Source organism: Hypomesus nipponensis, chromosome 24 (genome assembly GCF_054491055.1).
Source record: "Hypomesus nipponensis isolate SF chromosome 24, ASM5449105v1, whole genome shotgun sequence".
Classification (NCBI taxonomy): Eukaryota; Metazoa; Chordata; class Actinopteri; order Osmeriformes; family Osmeridae; genus Hypomesus; species Hypomesus nipponensis.
This window is the reverse complement of record NC_140384.1, coordinates 10,710,001-10,725,000: the sequence shown is the minus strand read 5'-3', so window position 1 is coordinate 10,725,000 and position 15,000 is coordinate 10,710,001. Positions and strand designations below refer to the sequence as shown.

Below are 15,000 nucleotides of genomic sequence, written 5' to 3'. Positions count from 1 at the left end.
AGATGGATGGAGCTGGACCTTGATAAGGTCAAACTGCTCAGGGCAGTTTCACGAGGCTGGAGAACTGTCAGCCACGACTGCTCACTCGCTAACCCAGACCTGCAAGCTGGAGGCTTTGAGAGAGCTGGTCTGGAAGCTTCTGTAGTGACAAAACACCCTCGCTTTCTCTACATCTGCTTCTCTCTGTGCTTCTCTCTCTCTCTTTCTCTCTCTCCCTTTCCTGGGTTAGTAAACAGCAAGAGATTATGTTCTCTCTCTCTCTCTCTCCTGGGTTAGTAAACAGCAAGAGATTCAGTTTTTTTGATAGTGTTCTTGCTCTCTCTCTCCTTCTCCCCCCTTACACTTTCTCTCTCACCTTCTCCCCCCTTCTCTCTCCTCCTCTCTATCCCCTAGTGTTCTAGAAGCCATTGTCCAGCTGTCAGAAATGTTATTCTCTCAACTTCCCACCAGTCACACCTTGTCACACCTGAGATTGTCAAATCTATTACCAGCTCCCCTCTCTACACCTATCCTCCATCCCCCTCCATCCCTCTCTTCATCCCTCCTTGCTTCCATCCCCAATCCCTTTGAATGTAGGGTTGTATTTTAACATTTAAGAAGAGAGAAAGACAGAAACAGACAAAGAGAGAAAGACAGAATGAGAGAGAGACAGAGAGAGACAAACAAACAGAGAGAGAGAGGGAGAGAGAGAGGGGGAGGGAGGGAGGGAGATAGAGATACAAACAAACAGAGAGAGAGAGAGGGAGAGAGAGAGGGGGGAGGGAGGGAGACAGACAGAGAGAGAGAGAGATAGAGAGAGATAGAGAGAGAAAGAAAGGGAGAGAGAGAGAGTAAGAGAGAGAGAGAGAGAGAGAGAGAGAGAAAGAGGGAGGGAGGGAGAGAAGGAGAGAGAGAGAGAGGATTTGATACAGCCTAATAGAATTAACCTGACAAAGCTTTTCACTGCATGAGTCACAACATGAGCAAACATAAGTTACTGGCCCTATGGATTATGTCACTGTGAAGGGCAGATGCATGTAGGTCATCGAAAACAGTGTGTGTGGTGTGCATGTGTGTGTGTGGCATGTATGTGGTGTGTGTGTTGTGTTTGCCTGGGTGTGTGTCATCTCCATATTGCTCCACAGTGCCCCACACTAATCACTTAACCGGCTTTCTGAACCTGCAGTTTGTCATCGACAACAAAGAAGACCCCGACCTTGACAACAAGGTCAAGGTCATTCCTCCTGAAGCAGAGCGCTTCCCTCATCCCTTATACCCCCCCCCCCCACCACCACCACCCACACTTTCCTCAACATGCAGAAACTCTCTCAGTTTTATTAATTCCACATTACCGCAGCGTGTACTCTGTGCTGAAGCACACGACAGGACCAACTAGGATTCCATTCATTTCAACAAGGTTAAACATGAGGATACCACGACGACGACACGCTCTAATGAGCCGGAGTTGGGATTCATTTCTTAGCCATTTGTCATTTCTCCCTCTGAACCCAGCAGAGCTGGCCACTCACCTCAGCACTGACGCGTCAGACAAGTTTCAAGGAACATGAATCTGCTGGATGTGGTGCGAGCCTGGAGAGGACTTCCTCTCCCGGCCCACGGAGAACGCTCAGCTCGTCTCATTTGTTTAAGAACCTGGCGATCCATGTCAGCTTTTTAATGTGAAATACAAGCGCTTCTGATTAAATTGGATTGTGTGCATCTCAAACAAGCCCCATATATCAAACACGCATAGAAGTTCACTTGAGTTTTTTTTTTCTCTTTCTTCCACTGGAGCATTTATCATGGTGGAGCATTAACAAGCCTGACCCTCTCGGCTTTAAAACACAGTTTATAACTTTAGAATCGAGTGAACTGTTCCAGCCTCGCTAGACAGAGCTCTGGCCTGACTCCAGACTACAGTTAAACAGGCAGACTTCAATAAAATAAAGCTACCGTCAGGGCTTTGCATATTCCATCCAATCACATTCCCCCGTGTCATGTTGCTGTGGGAGGGGGTTCTGGTTGAGTTGCGTGTTTAAGAACCGCTGGGCTCGCTTGGTATGACTTACAGGTAGCCTAACAAGAGCTCACACACACAAACACACACACACACACACACACACACACACACACACACCAGTGCTTCCCCTTGAAGGTTACAACCCAGACAAGCAGTAAACATGCAACATGCTACAGAAAATGTGTCTTTAACACACACACACACACACACAGACACACAGAGAAACACACACTGCAACACACTACACTCAGTTGTTCATTAACAAGGTGACTAAGAGGAGGGATCAGCTTACCTCTGCTTTGAGTGGGGGAGTAAAAACTTTGCAGAGTTTAATCACACACACACAGTACACACACACACACACAGACACACACACAGACACACACCGTGAGATAATGAGAGGGTCTCCTCTCCACCATACCAGACAGGTAGCTGTGAGGAGTTGAGAGCTGTAGACGCCTCCTACCCCTCCACCCCTCCTACCCCTCCACCCCTCCTACCCCTCCACCCCTCCACCTCTCTACCTCTCTACCCCTCCATCCCTCCACCCCTCCTACCCCTCCACCCCTCCTACCCCTCCACCCCTCCACCTCTCTACCTCTCTACCCCTCCATCCCTTTGAAGGTGTGGAGAAAGGAGACAGCAGTTATTCTTAATGAGAACGTCTGTGGATCATGAGGTCTGGCTCACACACACACACGTGCATGCGTGCGTCTAATTGACCAGACAGGTGGAGGTCCGTGGTAACCGTGGCGCAGTGTTAGCGTCGATCATTAGCAGCGCGAGCGAGAAACACCAGAAAAACAAACCAGAATAACTGCCTCAGTGTTCTGTGGGTTTGGGGGGGGGTTATAAATCACCGTTAGGACGCAGTGGTGCACTACTTCACGCTCCAGAACAGCGACTGAGGTAAGAGTTTAGCACCACCTGAAGGGGTGCGACTGTACAGTGACTCTACCAACTACCTCTAAACCTCCTTCACCCTGGTCCTCCTCCAACTACCTGTAACCCTCCTTCACCCTGGTCCTCCTCCAACTACCTCTAACCCTCCTTCACCCTGGTCCTCCTCCAACTACCTCTAACCCTCCTTCCCCCTGGTCCTCCACCAACTACCTCTAACCCTCCTTCACTCTGGTCCTCCTCCAACTACCTCTAACCCTCCTTCACCCTGGTCCTCCTCCAACTACAGCAACATGAAAGTCACACAGGTGGAAGGACTCCACTTCATAAGTTTCCAAGGATATTGTCCTCCACTATATCTACCCTCCCGGATCCCTTCCTCCTTTCCTCCCTCCACATCGCACACACACAGACAGGCTGTTGTCGTCTTAGAACCCGCTTTCATCCACACAGGTGTAGATATGGAGCACATATTGTTGTGAGTCAGGATAATGGAGTGGATAAAGAGCCCGGTTCTAACAGTGCTACGGTGTACGGAGTACACAGAGTTCCAATGCACTGTTCTGTGGTGTGTGTATCATACTTCAAATTCGACATCACAAAAAGGTCAATTCCACAGATGCCACAAAAAGCATGATATCAGCAGAGCTTGCTAAACCAGACTGGGGGATTTTACAACCCTATCTACTGGAAAGCTCAAGTCTTCAATAAATTGATTTGATGCAAAAAGGCAATTTCAATCCAAATCCCCAGTGGTTTTTTGTTCCGACCCACTATTGGTGTGCAATCATTCTAGTCTACCTAGAAATGCAGTAGTGTCTTCAGATAGTGCTAGCAGAGGGCTCACTCTTTTAGCCTACGTTAACCTAGTGTTAGTATAGTGTCAAACACACCCTGCTACAGTTACATCAATCACTAGCGTTAGCGTGGCTTTAGCCTAGCATCGAGCAAACCCTGCTACAGCTACATCAACCACTAGCGTTAGCGTGGCTTTAGCCTAGCATCGAGCAAACCCTGCTACAGCTACATCAACCACTAGCGTTAGCGTGGCATTAGCCTAGCATCAAGCAAACCCTGCTACAGCTATATCAACCACTGCCCTCCGAGTTCAGATCAATACTGCAGCTGCTGCAGTGTTAAGTCTAATTTGTCACTGTGGCCTTGGTCTATCAGTCAAGCCAGCCAGCCTGCCAGCAAGTCAGTCAGTCAGTCAGTCAGTCAGCCATCCAGTCGGTCAGTCAGTCAGTCAGCCATCCAGTCGGTCAGTCAGTCAGTCAGCCATCCAGTCGGTCAGTCAGTCAGTCAGCCTTGCTCTGGAATCCCTCCTTCTGCCTTGACCATGAGTGAGAGGACCTTGGGTCGACAGGACTTCGATTAGCCTGATGCTAATTAGGCCTCATCTAGCATAGTGTTGCCGTGGCGATTACGGCGCGTCAAGCTAAGTACCTGACCCGCATGAGGAATCTTGAGGCTAATCATGGAGCAAGCGTGAAGCGCAAACTCCTTGCACCAGCCTAAGCCACTTCACCACCAGACAAGGAAGAGACCAAAAACAAAGAGACACAGAAACTGAAAAAAAAAAGGAAACCTAAACTCTTCCATCCTCCTCTAAGAAACAGAGATATCAATCTGGTCAAGATAACTTCCCAGCGGACAGCGACCCCTGACATAACTCTGCGCTGATTGATGATGTAAGCGGGCGGCCATATTTATTTGTGGGGACCTTGTGGAAGATTCCTCTTCATCACTGAGACAGACACTCATTGCCACCGGCCCCGTTAAATCACAACCTCTCATCCCCCCGTTAAGTAATGGCCACGGTAGCGAGTAGCAGAAGCACCCGTTAACATTCTTTATGGAAGCTTCCGGAACACGGAGAACCGTGAGGAACGCTACCTCAGAATAAAGAACTGGACGTTCCTTCAAGAGTACACAGAGAATGCTGTAGGTGAAGAATGTGTGTGTTTGTGTGTAAAAGGAGCTCTGCTGAATGAGACTGACAGGAAGTCAACTCACTGACTGTCCACACACACACACACTTGAACACTAACACACACTCACACACCCATGCAGTCACACACACACATTAAGTGTTCCACCTGACTGCGACCACCAGAAACATTTCAATAAAGCCTTTTAATTAACATGCACAACGATTAGAATGTCATGTTCCAGAATGGGCAGCAATCTGTCATCTTGTCAGGGTCACACACACACACACACACACACACGCACACACACACACTGTGACTTAATGACTCTTTTTTTCAAACACTAGGCCAGTCGACTGCCACAAGACAACACCAACAGAATAACAAGTAGAAGAGGTTGAGAGAGACAGGGAGAGAGAGACAGAGAGAGAGAGAGAGAGAGAGAGAGAGAGAGAGAGAGAGAGAGGGAGAGAGACAGAGAGAGACAGAGAGGGAGAGAGAGAGAAAGAGAGAGAGAGAGAGAGAGAGAGAGAGGGAGAGAGAGAGGGAGAGAGAGGGAGGGAGAGGGAGAGAGAGAGAGAGAGAGAGAGAGAGAGAGAGAGAGAGAGAGAGAGAGGGGGAGAGAGATAGAGAGAGAGGGAGAGAGAGGGAGGGAGAGGGAGAGGGAGAGGGAGAGAGAGAGAGAGAGAGAGAGAGAGAGAGAGAGAGAGAGAGAGAGAGAGAGAGAGAGAGAGAAAAGAGGGAGAGAGACAGGGAGAGAGGGAGAGAGAGAGAGGGAGAGAAAGAGGAAGAGAGAGAGAGAGGGAGAGAAAGAGGGAGAGAGACAGGGAGAGAGACAGGGAGAGAGGGAGAGAGAGAGAGAGAGGGAGAGAGAGAGACAGGGAGAGAGACAGGGAGAGGGAGAGAGAGAGAGAGGGAGAGAAAGAGGGAGAGAGACAGGGAGAGAGGGAGAGAGAGAGAGGGAGAGAAAGAGGGAGAGAGACAGGGAGAGAAAGAGGGAGAGAGACAGGGAGAGAGGGAGAGAGAGAGAGGGAGAGAGACAGGGAGAGAGGGAGAGACAGGGAGAGAGGGAGAGAGAGAGAGACAGGGAGACAGGGAGAGAGGGAGAGAGGGAGAGAGAGAGAGACAGGGAGAGAGGGAGAGAGAGAGGGAGAGAGAGAGAGACAGGAAGAGAAAAGAGATGAGAGTGTTGAAAAGATTCTTCCAGTTCCAGTCATCGGATTGTCCACCTCTAATAAAAGCAGCTGTTTTATAAAGCTCCACTCACTCACAAACACAATTGACCCTAACCAAATAGCAGGAGTGTGTGTCCTAATGGTTCGATATGCAGAGATTGGGCGCCTTTGTTGTGTTTCAGCGGGAAGCGCTGAACCCTGGTGCTGAGTGAGTCACTAAGAGCAGGGGCAGTGCTGAGAACATAGAAACGCATGTTCTAGACTGGAACAGCACATCTATAATCATGCACGAGAGCCCTACTTGAGTTGTTTGTGACGTCAATCACAGCTTCCACCCGGCGTGCAGAGGTGTTCCAGGGGAAGGGGTGTGTCCACGTGTGTGTGTGTGTGTGTATGTGTGTGAGCATTTGTGTCTGTGATTGTGTGTGTGTGTCTATGCGTGTATGCCTGTGTCTGTATGCCTGCGTGTGTGATTGTCCCTCTGGGAGTTGAGCAGCCGTGGCTGGGGGGGGGGGGGCTGTCTGAGCTGTGTGTGTGTGTGTGGTGTGTTTGTGTGTAGTAAGTCACTAGAGGGCTAATACCCGCTAATAAATATATATATGTGTGTGTGTGTGTGTGTACAGTCCTATGGGGCTTTAGGCAGACTAATAAGCTCCAATAAAGGTGACGTTTGGCCAGTAATGATTGCCTTCCTGCCAGAGAGTGTGTGTGTGTGTACCAGTATGTGTGTGTGTGTACTGTAGAAAAAGTGACGGATATCCAGAGCCGTGTTGCGCCACAATCGTAAGTCGTTTTCACATGATTTATCTGTGATTGACTTATCCAGTCTGGCACAATGGAATCAATGAGCTGGGTCCATCCTGTCACTGCAGGCAGACTCAAGTAAACGATCTGCAGATGAAAGAGTATCAGGGTCCATCAGGGATGGAGCCAGAGTGACCTTATAACCACGGTAACTAGCCTCCGGGTGGGGTAACCATAGCGACCTTGCGGGGCAGGTCGAGGGTTTGCGCAGCAGGAAGCATTTCAGCAGGAAATGGCAACAGAAGGAAATGACATCAGCGGGACACACAACAAGACGGCGAGGGGGAGAGGAAGAACTGACCAGGGACGAGATAAATGAGAGAGAGGTGGAAGAGAGAGAGACAGAAGTGTAGACTGATACCGGAAAGCAGAGAGACAGTGCGAGAGAGAGGTGAGAAACAGAGGGGCGAAAAATGAAGATGGAAAATTAGGGGGATGGAAGGAGAGAGAGAGAGACAGAGAGAGACAGAGAGAGAGACAGAGAGAGAGAGTGAGACAGAGAGAGAGAGACAGAGAGAGAGAGAGACAGAGAGAGAGAAAGAGAGAGAGAGAGAGGTATTTCCATTGGGAGGATGTTTCCAGGTTGTCAGGATGATGGGGTGAGGGGTACCTTGAGGGTCTCTCTCTATTAAACACTCAAAACAAAGTCACAAGCAACCATTACCCCTCTGTGCACCAACCAGACAGGCCTATTCACACTAGAGGGAGAGAGGGAGGGAGGGACTCTACCCTTAAACATGGTACAAACATCTCCACACACACACACACACACTTGTGTGTACACCACATCCTATTATTGAAGAAGAAGAACCACCAAAGCTAAGCTCAACCATCTATTCCTGGAGCCAGGCTAATGAAACACAACAAAGACACACAGAGGTATCACAATAACCACAAACACACACACACACACACACGTGTAACAGTATTTGAGGGGCTAGTACTGTATGCTGCAGACACCTGTGTGTGTGTGTGTGTGTGTAAAGATGCTAAACTTGGCATGGATTAGAGGAAAGGAGCTGTTTTAGTTGAAGTTCATCCCTCCCCCTCCTCTCCACCTCTCCTCTTCTCTCTCCCCCCTCCACCAATAAGAAGCTGGGAGGACGAGGAGTGGGAGGGACAAACAGAGCTCTTGAAGATGAGTGGTTGGTGCAGGTCTCAAGAGTAGACCATTAATATCAATAATGAGGACTTTAGAAACAGGCCGGAGGGGGGAGGGGGGGTGGGGGGAGTGGGAGCGAGGGAGCAGATGCAAAATCTCATTTCTATTATTGCATTTATCAAAGACGGGGAGTGGGGAGCAGATCCTTATCCTGCTTTGGGAGGGACAGGATACACACACACACACACACACACACACACACACAGACACACACAGACGGCCATAGGGGTCATTAGAGACGGAAGAAGATCGGATATCACTAATTCATCTCTGTCAGAAAGACCGGTGAGGGAAACAGAGAGAGAGAAAAAGTGAGAGAGAGACAAAGTGAGAGAGAGAGAGACAAAGAGAGAGAGAGAGAGAAATAGAGAGAGAAATAGAGAGAGAGAGAGAGAGAGAGAGAGAGAGAGAGAGAGAGAGAGAGAGAGAGAGAGAGAGAGAGAGAGAAATAGAGAGAGAAATAGAGAGAGAGAGAGAGAGAGAGAGAGGATATGTTGCTGTGTCCATGTCCAGCTTTAATGCACTGTTGTTCTGATCTCGTGCTCATTAATCAAACACCACAAATTCACTTAGAACACATAACCCTAACCTGAGAAGCGGAGTGGAGGGTGGAGGAGAGGGAGGAGGGGAGGAGAGGAGAGGGAGGGAGAGGAGGGGAGGAGAGGGAAAGAGAGGAGAGAGGAGAGGGAAGGAGAGGAGAGGGAGAGAGAGAGGAGGGGAGGAGAGGGAGGGAGGAGGGGAGGAGAGGGAAAGAGAGGAGAGAGGAGAGGGAAGGAGAGGAAAGGGAGGGAGAGAGGAGGGGAGGAGAGGGAAGGAGAGGAGGATCCTGCCTTACCGTGGTCTGTGATTTTGCAGGACACCAGGTAGAGTTCTTTAAGACTCTTTCCCTCCTTGGCGATGATCTCCACACACCTGCAGAAGGAGAAAGGGATGGAGGGAGGGAGGGAGGGATGGAGGAGAGAGAGAAAAAAAAACAGAAAGTAAATTAAACAACTTGAGGTAACTATTAATCTGGGTAACTCTCTTCTGCTTGGAGGCAACTCACACACACACAAAAAATGGGGCAGTCTTTTCCAAGGAAAGATTCCCTCTCTCCCTCTCTCCCTCCATCATTAATAATAAAAGCAGGAGTGATTAAAGACAGATAGAAGCTTGAACTAACACAGTGGACACAGGAATGTGTGTGTGTGTTTTAGTTTGTGAGGGTGTGTGTGTGTGTGTGAGTTTGACACTTCAAAGAGGCATGTCTGAATTCAGCTGCAGTATCTCTCGCTAACCCAAAGAGAGCAGACCCGAGTGTGTGTGAGCGTGTGAGTGTGAGCGTGTGTGAGTCACAGGGGACGTCCCAAAGAAGATCAGAGAGCCTGTTTCTACTGATAATCTGTAAATGTTCTTAACGAGGCCAGTGCTAGCTACAGCAACATTGTGATCAGAGAGTTTGACCCATTAACCTTGAGCAGGGCTTCCTGTGATCTCAAATGTTCTCTCCCACACGCCTGCAGGGAACTTATCATATTTATGACGAGAGAAGTTAAATATTCCCCTTCCCCGAAGGATATTTGAGGGTTTGGGGCAAACAGGAGGAAGAGGAGTGATGCTGGATTTCACCCTGCAGAGACCTGTGTGTTTATTGTGTGCATGTGCATGTGTGTGTGTGCGTGTGCGTGTGCGTGGGAGAGAGAGAGAGGGACAGAGAGAGAGAGAGAGGGACAGAGAGAGAGAGAGAGAGAGAGAGAGAGAGAGAGAGAGAGAGAGAGAGAGAGAGAGAGAGAGAGAGAGAGAGAGAGAGGAGAGAGAGAGAGAGAGAGAGAGAGAGAGAGAGGGGGAGAGAGATAGAGAGAGAGGGAGAGAGAGGGAGGGAGAGGGAGAGGGAGAGGGAGAGAGAGAGAGAGAGAGAGAGAGAGAGAGAGAGAGAGAGAGAGAGAGAGAGAGAGAGAGGGGCACACTTGCTATTCCCAAATTCCTGCCCGGCAACCTAAAATCTATATCAGCCTATCAGATTTGGTTCAGTGGGCTGCGTCCTCACATTCATCTGAGGACTCTGAGGACTTCTCAACCTTCTCAACCCCTCTCTCCATCCATCCCCGTCTTTCTCTCTTTCCATCAGTCTCTCTCTTTCTCTTCTCGGATGGAAAGGGGAGGAGGAGCAGGGAGAGGATGAGAAATAGATGGAGAGGAGGAGGAGATGGAGAGGAGGAGGAGATGGTCAGGAGATGGAGAGGAGGAGGAGATGGAGAGGAGGAGGAGATGGAGAGGAGGAGGAGATGGTCAGGAGATGGAGAGGAGGAGGAGATGGTCAGGAGATGGAGAGGAGGAAGAGATGGAGAGGAGGAGATGGATAGGAGAAGGAGGCGATGGAGAGGAGGAGGAGATGGAGAGGAGGAGGAGATGGTCAGGAGATGGAGAGGAGGAGGAGATGGAGAGGAGGAGGAGGAGATGGATAGGAGAAGGAGGCGATGGAGAGGAGGAGGAGATGGAGAGGTGGAGGAGATGGTCAGGAGGAGGAGATGGAGAGGAGGAGATGGAGATGGATAGGAGAAGGAGGAGATGGAGAGGAGGAGAAGATGGAGAGGAGAATGAGGAGATGGAGAGGAGGAGGAGATGGAGAGGAGGATGAGGAAATGGATAGGAGAAGGAGGAGATGGAGAGGAGGAGGAGATGGAGAGGAGAAGGAGGAGATGGAGAGGAGGAGATGGAGAGGAGGAGGAGATGGAGAGGAGGATCAGAGGGTTGATGGTTACAAAAGCGCTGCTCTTTGGGATGCAGAGATGCTGTTGTTATGGTTATGTTAGCGTCCATTAACACGCCCCCCAGCCATGCAGCCAATAACAGAGCATTTAAGCTGTTTCCATGACGACTAAGAAGCTCTACAGTCGAGCGATTAGAGTGAGTGGCAGTGCAGAGAAAGAGGAGAGAAGAGAGAAAGAGATAGAAAGAAGGGGAGAGAGAGATAGAGGAGTTGTAGAGAGATAGACAGAGGGGAGGTAGAGAGAGACAGAAGAAAGGGAGAGACAGACAGAGAGAGAGATGTAAAGTGTGAGAGTTGGGTACAGGTAGAGAAAGGAGGAGGCCTGGAGAGAGACAGAGAGAGTCTTCAGTGATCAGAGTGTGTGTGTGTGTGTGTGTCCCCAGAGGTCAAAGTGTGTTTGGCCCGCTGTCACAACGCGGCCACGCAGAACTGAGTAAACAATAATAAAACTGTCACTCCTCTCTCACACACACACACACACATGAACAGCTCTCTCTCTCTCACACACATACATATAGTCATGAACAGCTCTCTCTCTCTCTCTCTCTCTCTCTCTCACACACACATGAACAGCTCTCTCTCTCTCACACACACACACACACACACACACACACACACACACACACACACACACACACACACACACACACATGAACAGCTCTCCCTCTCACACACACACAGTCATGAACAGCGCGCTCTCTCTCTCTCTCTCTCTCTCTCTCTCTCTCTCTCTGACACACACACAATAGGAGGTGGTTACAACTTCTCCTTCTTATTTATCACAAAGCCAGCAGGCAGACAGTCAGCAGACAGTCAGCCAATCAGATATGTTTATATTCTCTTGTTCTCAGCCAACCACGATGAAGAAAGGAACAAAGAGGAAGTGGATTGAAAGGCAACACACACACATAGCGCTGGGTCGCTAAGTACTGTAAAACAACACACACACACACACACACACACACTGCGATTACACACGGCCTGGTGACACAAAAGGAGCATGAAAATAGAAATGGAAGGATTTTTGAGAGAGAGACTGGCAGAGAAAAGGGGGTTGAAAGAGAGAGTAAGCGTGGGGACAGAGAGCCTTGTTCAAGGTCTGGAAGAAGACGAGGAGGACAAAAAGCCTCGAGGAGACAAAGAGAGAGAGGGAAGGGGGGAGGGAAAGATATAGATGGGTAAAGAGAGGGTGGGAGAGAAAGAGAAACAGAGGGAGAGAGGTGGATAGAGAGAGAGAGGTGGATAGAGAGAGAGAGACAGAGAGAGAGTGAGAGAGAGAGAGAGAGAGAGAGAGAGAGAGAGAGAGAGAGAGATAATGACTTCCAGCAAAAAACACATTACATCTACACAATTCTACCAGTATCTTTTGTAATTTTTTTATTTTCATATTGTAATTTAGCAACTTATATTTTATTTCTGGCAAATTATATTTTATTGTACATTGTATTTAATTCTAATTCCACTTAGTACTGCTAGTTTATGTACCCTTAATATAGATAGTCCACACATTTTAATTTTAGGTTCCTATATGTTTATTGTAGGCACCTTCCTGCCAAAATAAATTCCTTGTCTGTGCAAACTTTCATGGTGAATAAATCCTTTTCTGATTCTGATATAAAGGAAAACAACAGACAGAAAGGAGGAGAGAGGTTTAAACCAATATATCAAAATTATTCTGGTAGTAAATGTAGTTTAGACCTTCCATAAATCCTCAATGTTAGGATTCCTCCGGCTAACTGGAGCTCTGTGGACGCAGACAGCTTCAGAGTGTCAATAGAAGCAGATCTAAAACCTCCTGCACGCCTAGAGGAGGAGGCTCCTCAGAGCCCAGTCGACAGTAGGGCTCCTGTGAGAAGCTGGAGGAGCTTGTTCTTCAGAGAGGGGGTGAGATGGTTCAGCAGAGAGCAGTCCTGCATCCCAGACAGCAGGATGAATACTGCTCACGCTGAGATAACACAAGACCTGTGAAACAAGGGCAGTAAGCTTTGTCTGTAAACCTGCTTCCTACTTCCTGTGAGCCAGCCAATCAGAGCAGGGGGGGGGAGTGGCTGTTACTCTGTTACCGTACCAACGCTTCCAGCTCTGCCCCCCTCCCTAAGGACACATGCAGCACACGCAGGTACGTTCCCTCTGATACACGTGTCTGTTTGCCAAGTAGCCAGGCTCAGTCTGGTTTCAACCCCCCCCCCCCCCCCCCCAATACACAGCTAATTGCTCTCCACTTTGATTACTGCCATCTATTTTAATGAGAGCCAGTTCATATGCACACAAACACACACAGGTGTGCGCAAACACACACACACACATTTAGACATGGATACACATACAAGCCCCAGAGAACAATATGCCCTCCATGTTCAGCACAGTACTGGATACTAGAGGCTGTTCATTAAACTAATGGCTATGAAAAACAGGATGAGGAGGAGGGAGGTAGAGGAGGGGGAGAAAGGGGGTGGTGGAGGAGGGGGGAGGGGAGGGGGAGAAAGGGGGTGGTGGAGGAGGGGGGAGGGGAGGGGGAGAAAGGGGGTGGTGGAGGAGGGGGGAGGGGAGGGGGAGAAAGGGGGTGGTGGAGGAGGGGGGAGGGGAGGGGGAGAAAGGGGGTGGTGGAGGAGGGGGGAGGGGAGGGGGAGAAAGGGGGTGGTGGAGGAGGGGGGAGGGGAGGGGGAGAAAGGGGGTGGTGGAGGAGGGGGGAGGGGAGGGGGAGAAAGGGGGTGGTGGAGGAGGGGGGGAGGGGAGGGGGAGAAAGGGGGTGGTGGAGGAGGGGGAGGGGAGGGGGAGAAAGGGGGTGGTGGAGGAGGGGGGAGGGGAGGGGGAGAAAGGGGGTGGTGGAGGAGGGGGAGGGGGAGGGGGAAAAGGGGGTGATGGAGGAGGGGGGGAGGGGAGGGGGAGAAAGGGGGTGGTGGAGGAGGGGGGGAGGGGAGGGGCAGAAAGGGGGTGGTGGAGGAGGGGGGAGGGGAGGGGCAGAAAGGGGGTGGTGGAGGAGGGGGGAGGGGCAGAAAGGGGGTGGTGGAGAAGGGGGGGAGGGCAAAGAGGGGAAGAGAGAAGAATGAGAAGGAGGGAAGGAGAAAAGGAGGAGTGGAGAAGGGGGTGATGGAGAGGAGGGAGCAGGACAGGAGAAAAATACAACAACAAATTGTGCAGGATGGTGAAACAAGTTATGGGGTGGCGTGTAATGAGTTTGTTACCATGACAGAGAGAGGACGCTTCAATTACAGCAGCCCACTTTAATTAGCATGAATATGTCTCTCCATGAATCGGACCACTGACAGGGAATAATGCTACCCTGGATCATTATGGAGGGAGGGAGGGAGGGAGGGAGGGAGGGAGGGGAGGGAGGGAGGGAGGGAGGGAGGGAGGGAGGGAGGGAGGGAGGGGGGAGGGAGGGAGGGAGGGAGGGAGGGAGGGAGGGAAGGGAGAGGGAGGGAGGGAGGGAGGGAGGGAGGGAAGGGAGAGGGAGGGAGGGAGGGAGGGAGGGAGGGAGGGAGGGAGGGAGGGAGGGAGGGAGGGAGGGAGGGAGGGAGGGAGGGAGGGAGGGAGAGGGAGGGAAGGGAAGGGAAGGAAGGAAGGAAGGAAGGAAGGAAGGGAGGGAGGGAGGGAGGGGGAGGGACAGAGGGAGGGAGCGAGGGAGGGAGGGAGGGAGGGGGGGGGGAGGGAGGGACAGAGGGAGGGGGGAGGGAGGGAGACCACCTCAATCCAGCCACAGCTATGCTGGACCACAGATGTCATGTTTGGACTCTTATATTAAAACCCTCCAGCATGTGTGTCGTCACATCAGCAGACAGTGGAGGGCCCTGGGTTTGTACCCAGCCTGGGCTCTTTACTGCATTCTTCCACCCCCCTCCTCCCTCTCCTGTCACCCTTCACTTACAAACTGTCCAATAAAGCAGAAAAAATGCTTTCATAAAGAAATATCTGTTAATAAAATGCAAAGGTCAAGGAAACGTCCCCCGCAGAGTCAAAGAGGAGAGGAAGGAGCCAAGCTACCTGTTTCATCACAGGATGTTGGTCCACATTAAAACAGTTACGACCAAAAATCAATTTCCTCCCATCGCTCGGCCCAGCGTCAGAATGCTCATCTCTCAGATGGAGTCTGGATCGATCCTCGACCCTGACTTCTGGTGACCTTTAACCCCTGGAATGACCCTTTATTTGACCCCCGCCCCGCTTGCCGGCGACCCTGCGGCGACCCTTTCCTGTTAGCGGGTGGTCTAGGTCACCAAGGTCATGACAATGTTGGAAGTGGAGTGGCTTTACGAGCTCTGAAGAGGTGGTTGGTTTGG

At 50.5% G+C, this 15,000-nt stretch overlaps 1 protein-coding gene across 1 annotated transcript in view; it reads right to left on the bottom strand.

Annotated features, from left to right (window-relative positions):
* Positions 1-15,000, bottom strand: part of fbxl17 (F-box and leucine-rich repeat protein 17) — a 94,158-nt gene that overhangs the window by 20,087 nt on the left and 59,071 nt on the right. The window contains 1 exon segment of the mRNA XM_084690723.1: positions 8,807-8,883. Within this exon segment, the coding sequence (XP_084546849.1) occupies positions 8,807-8,883 (77 nt within the window).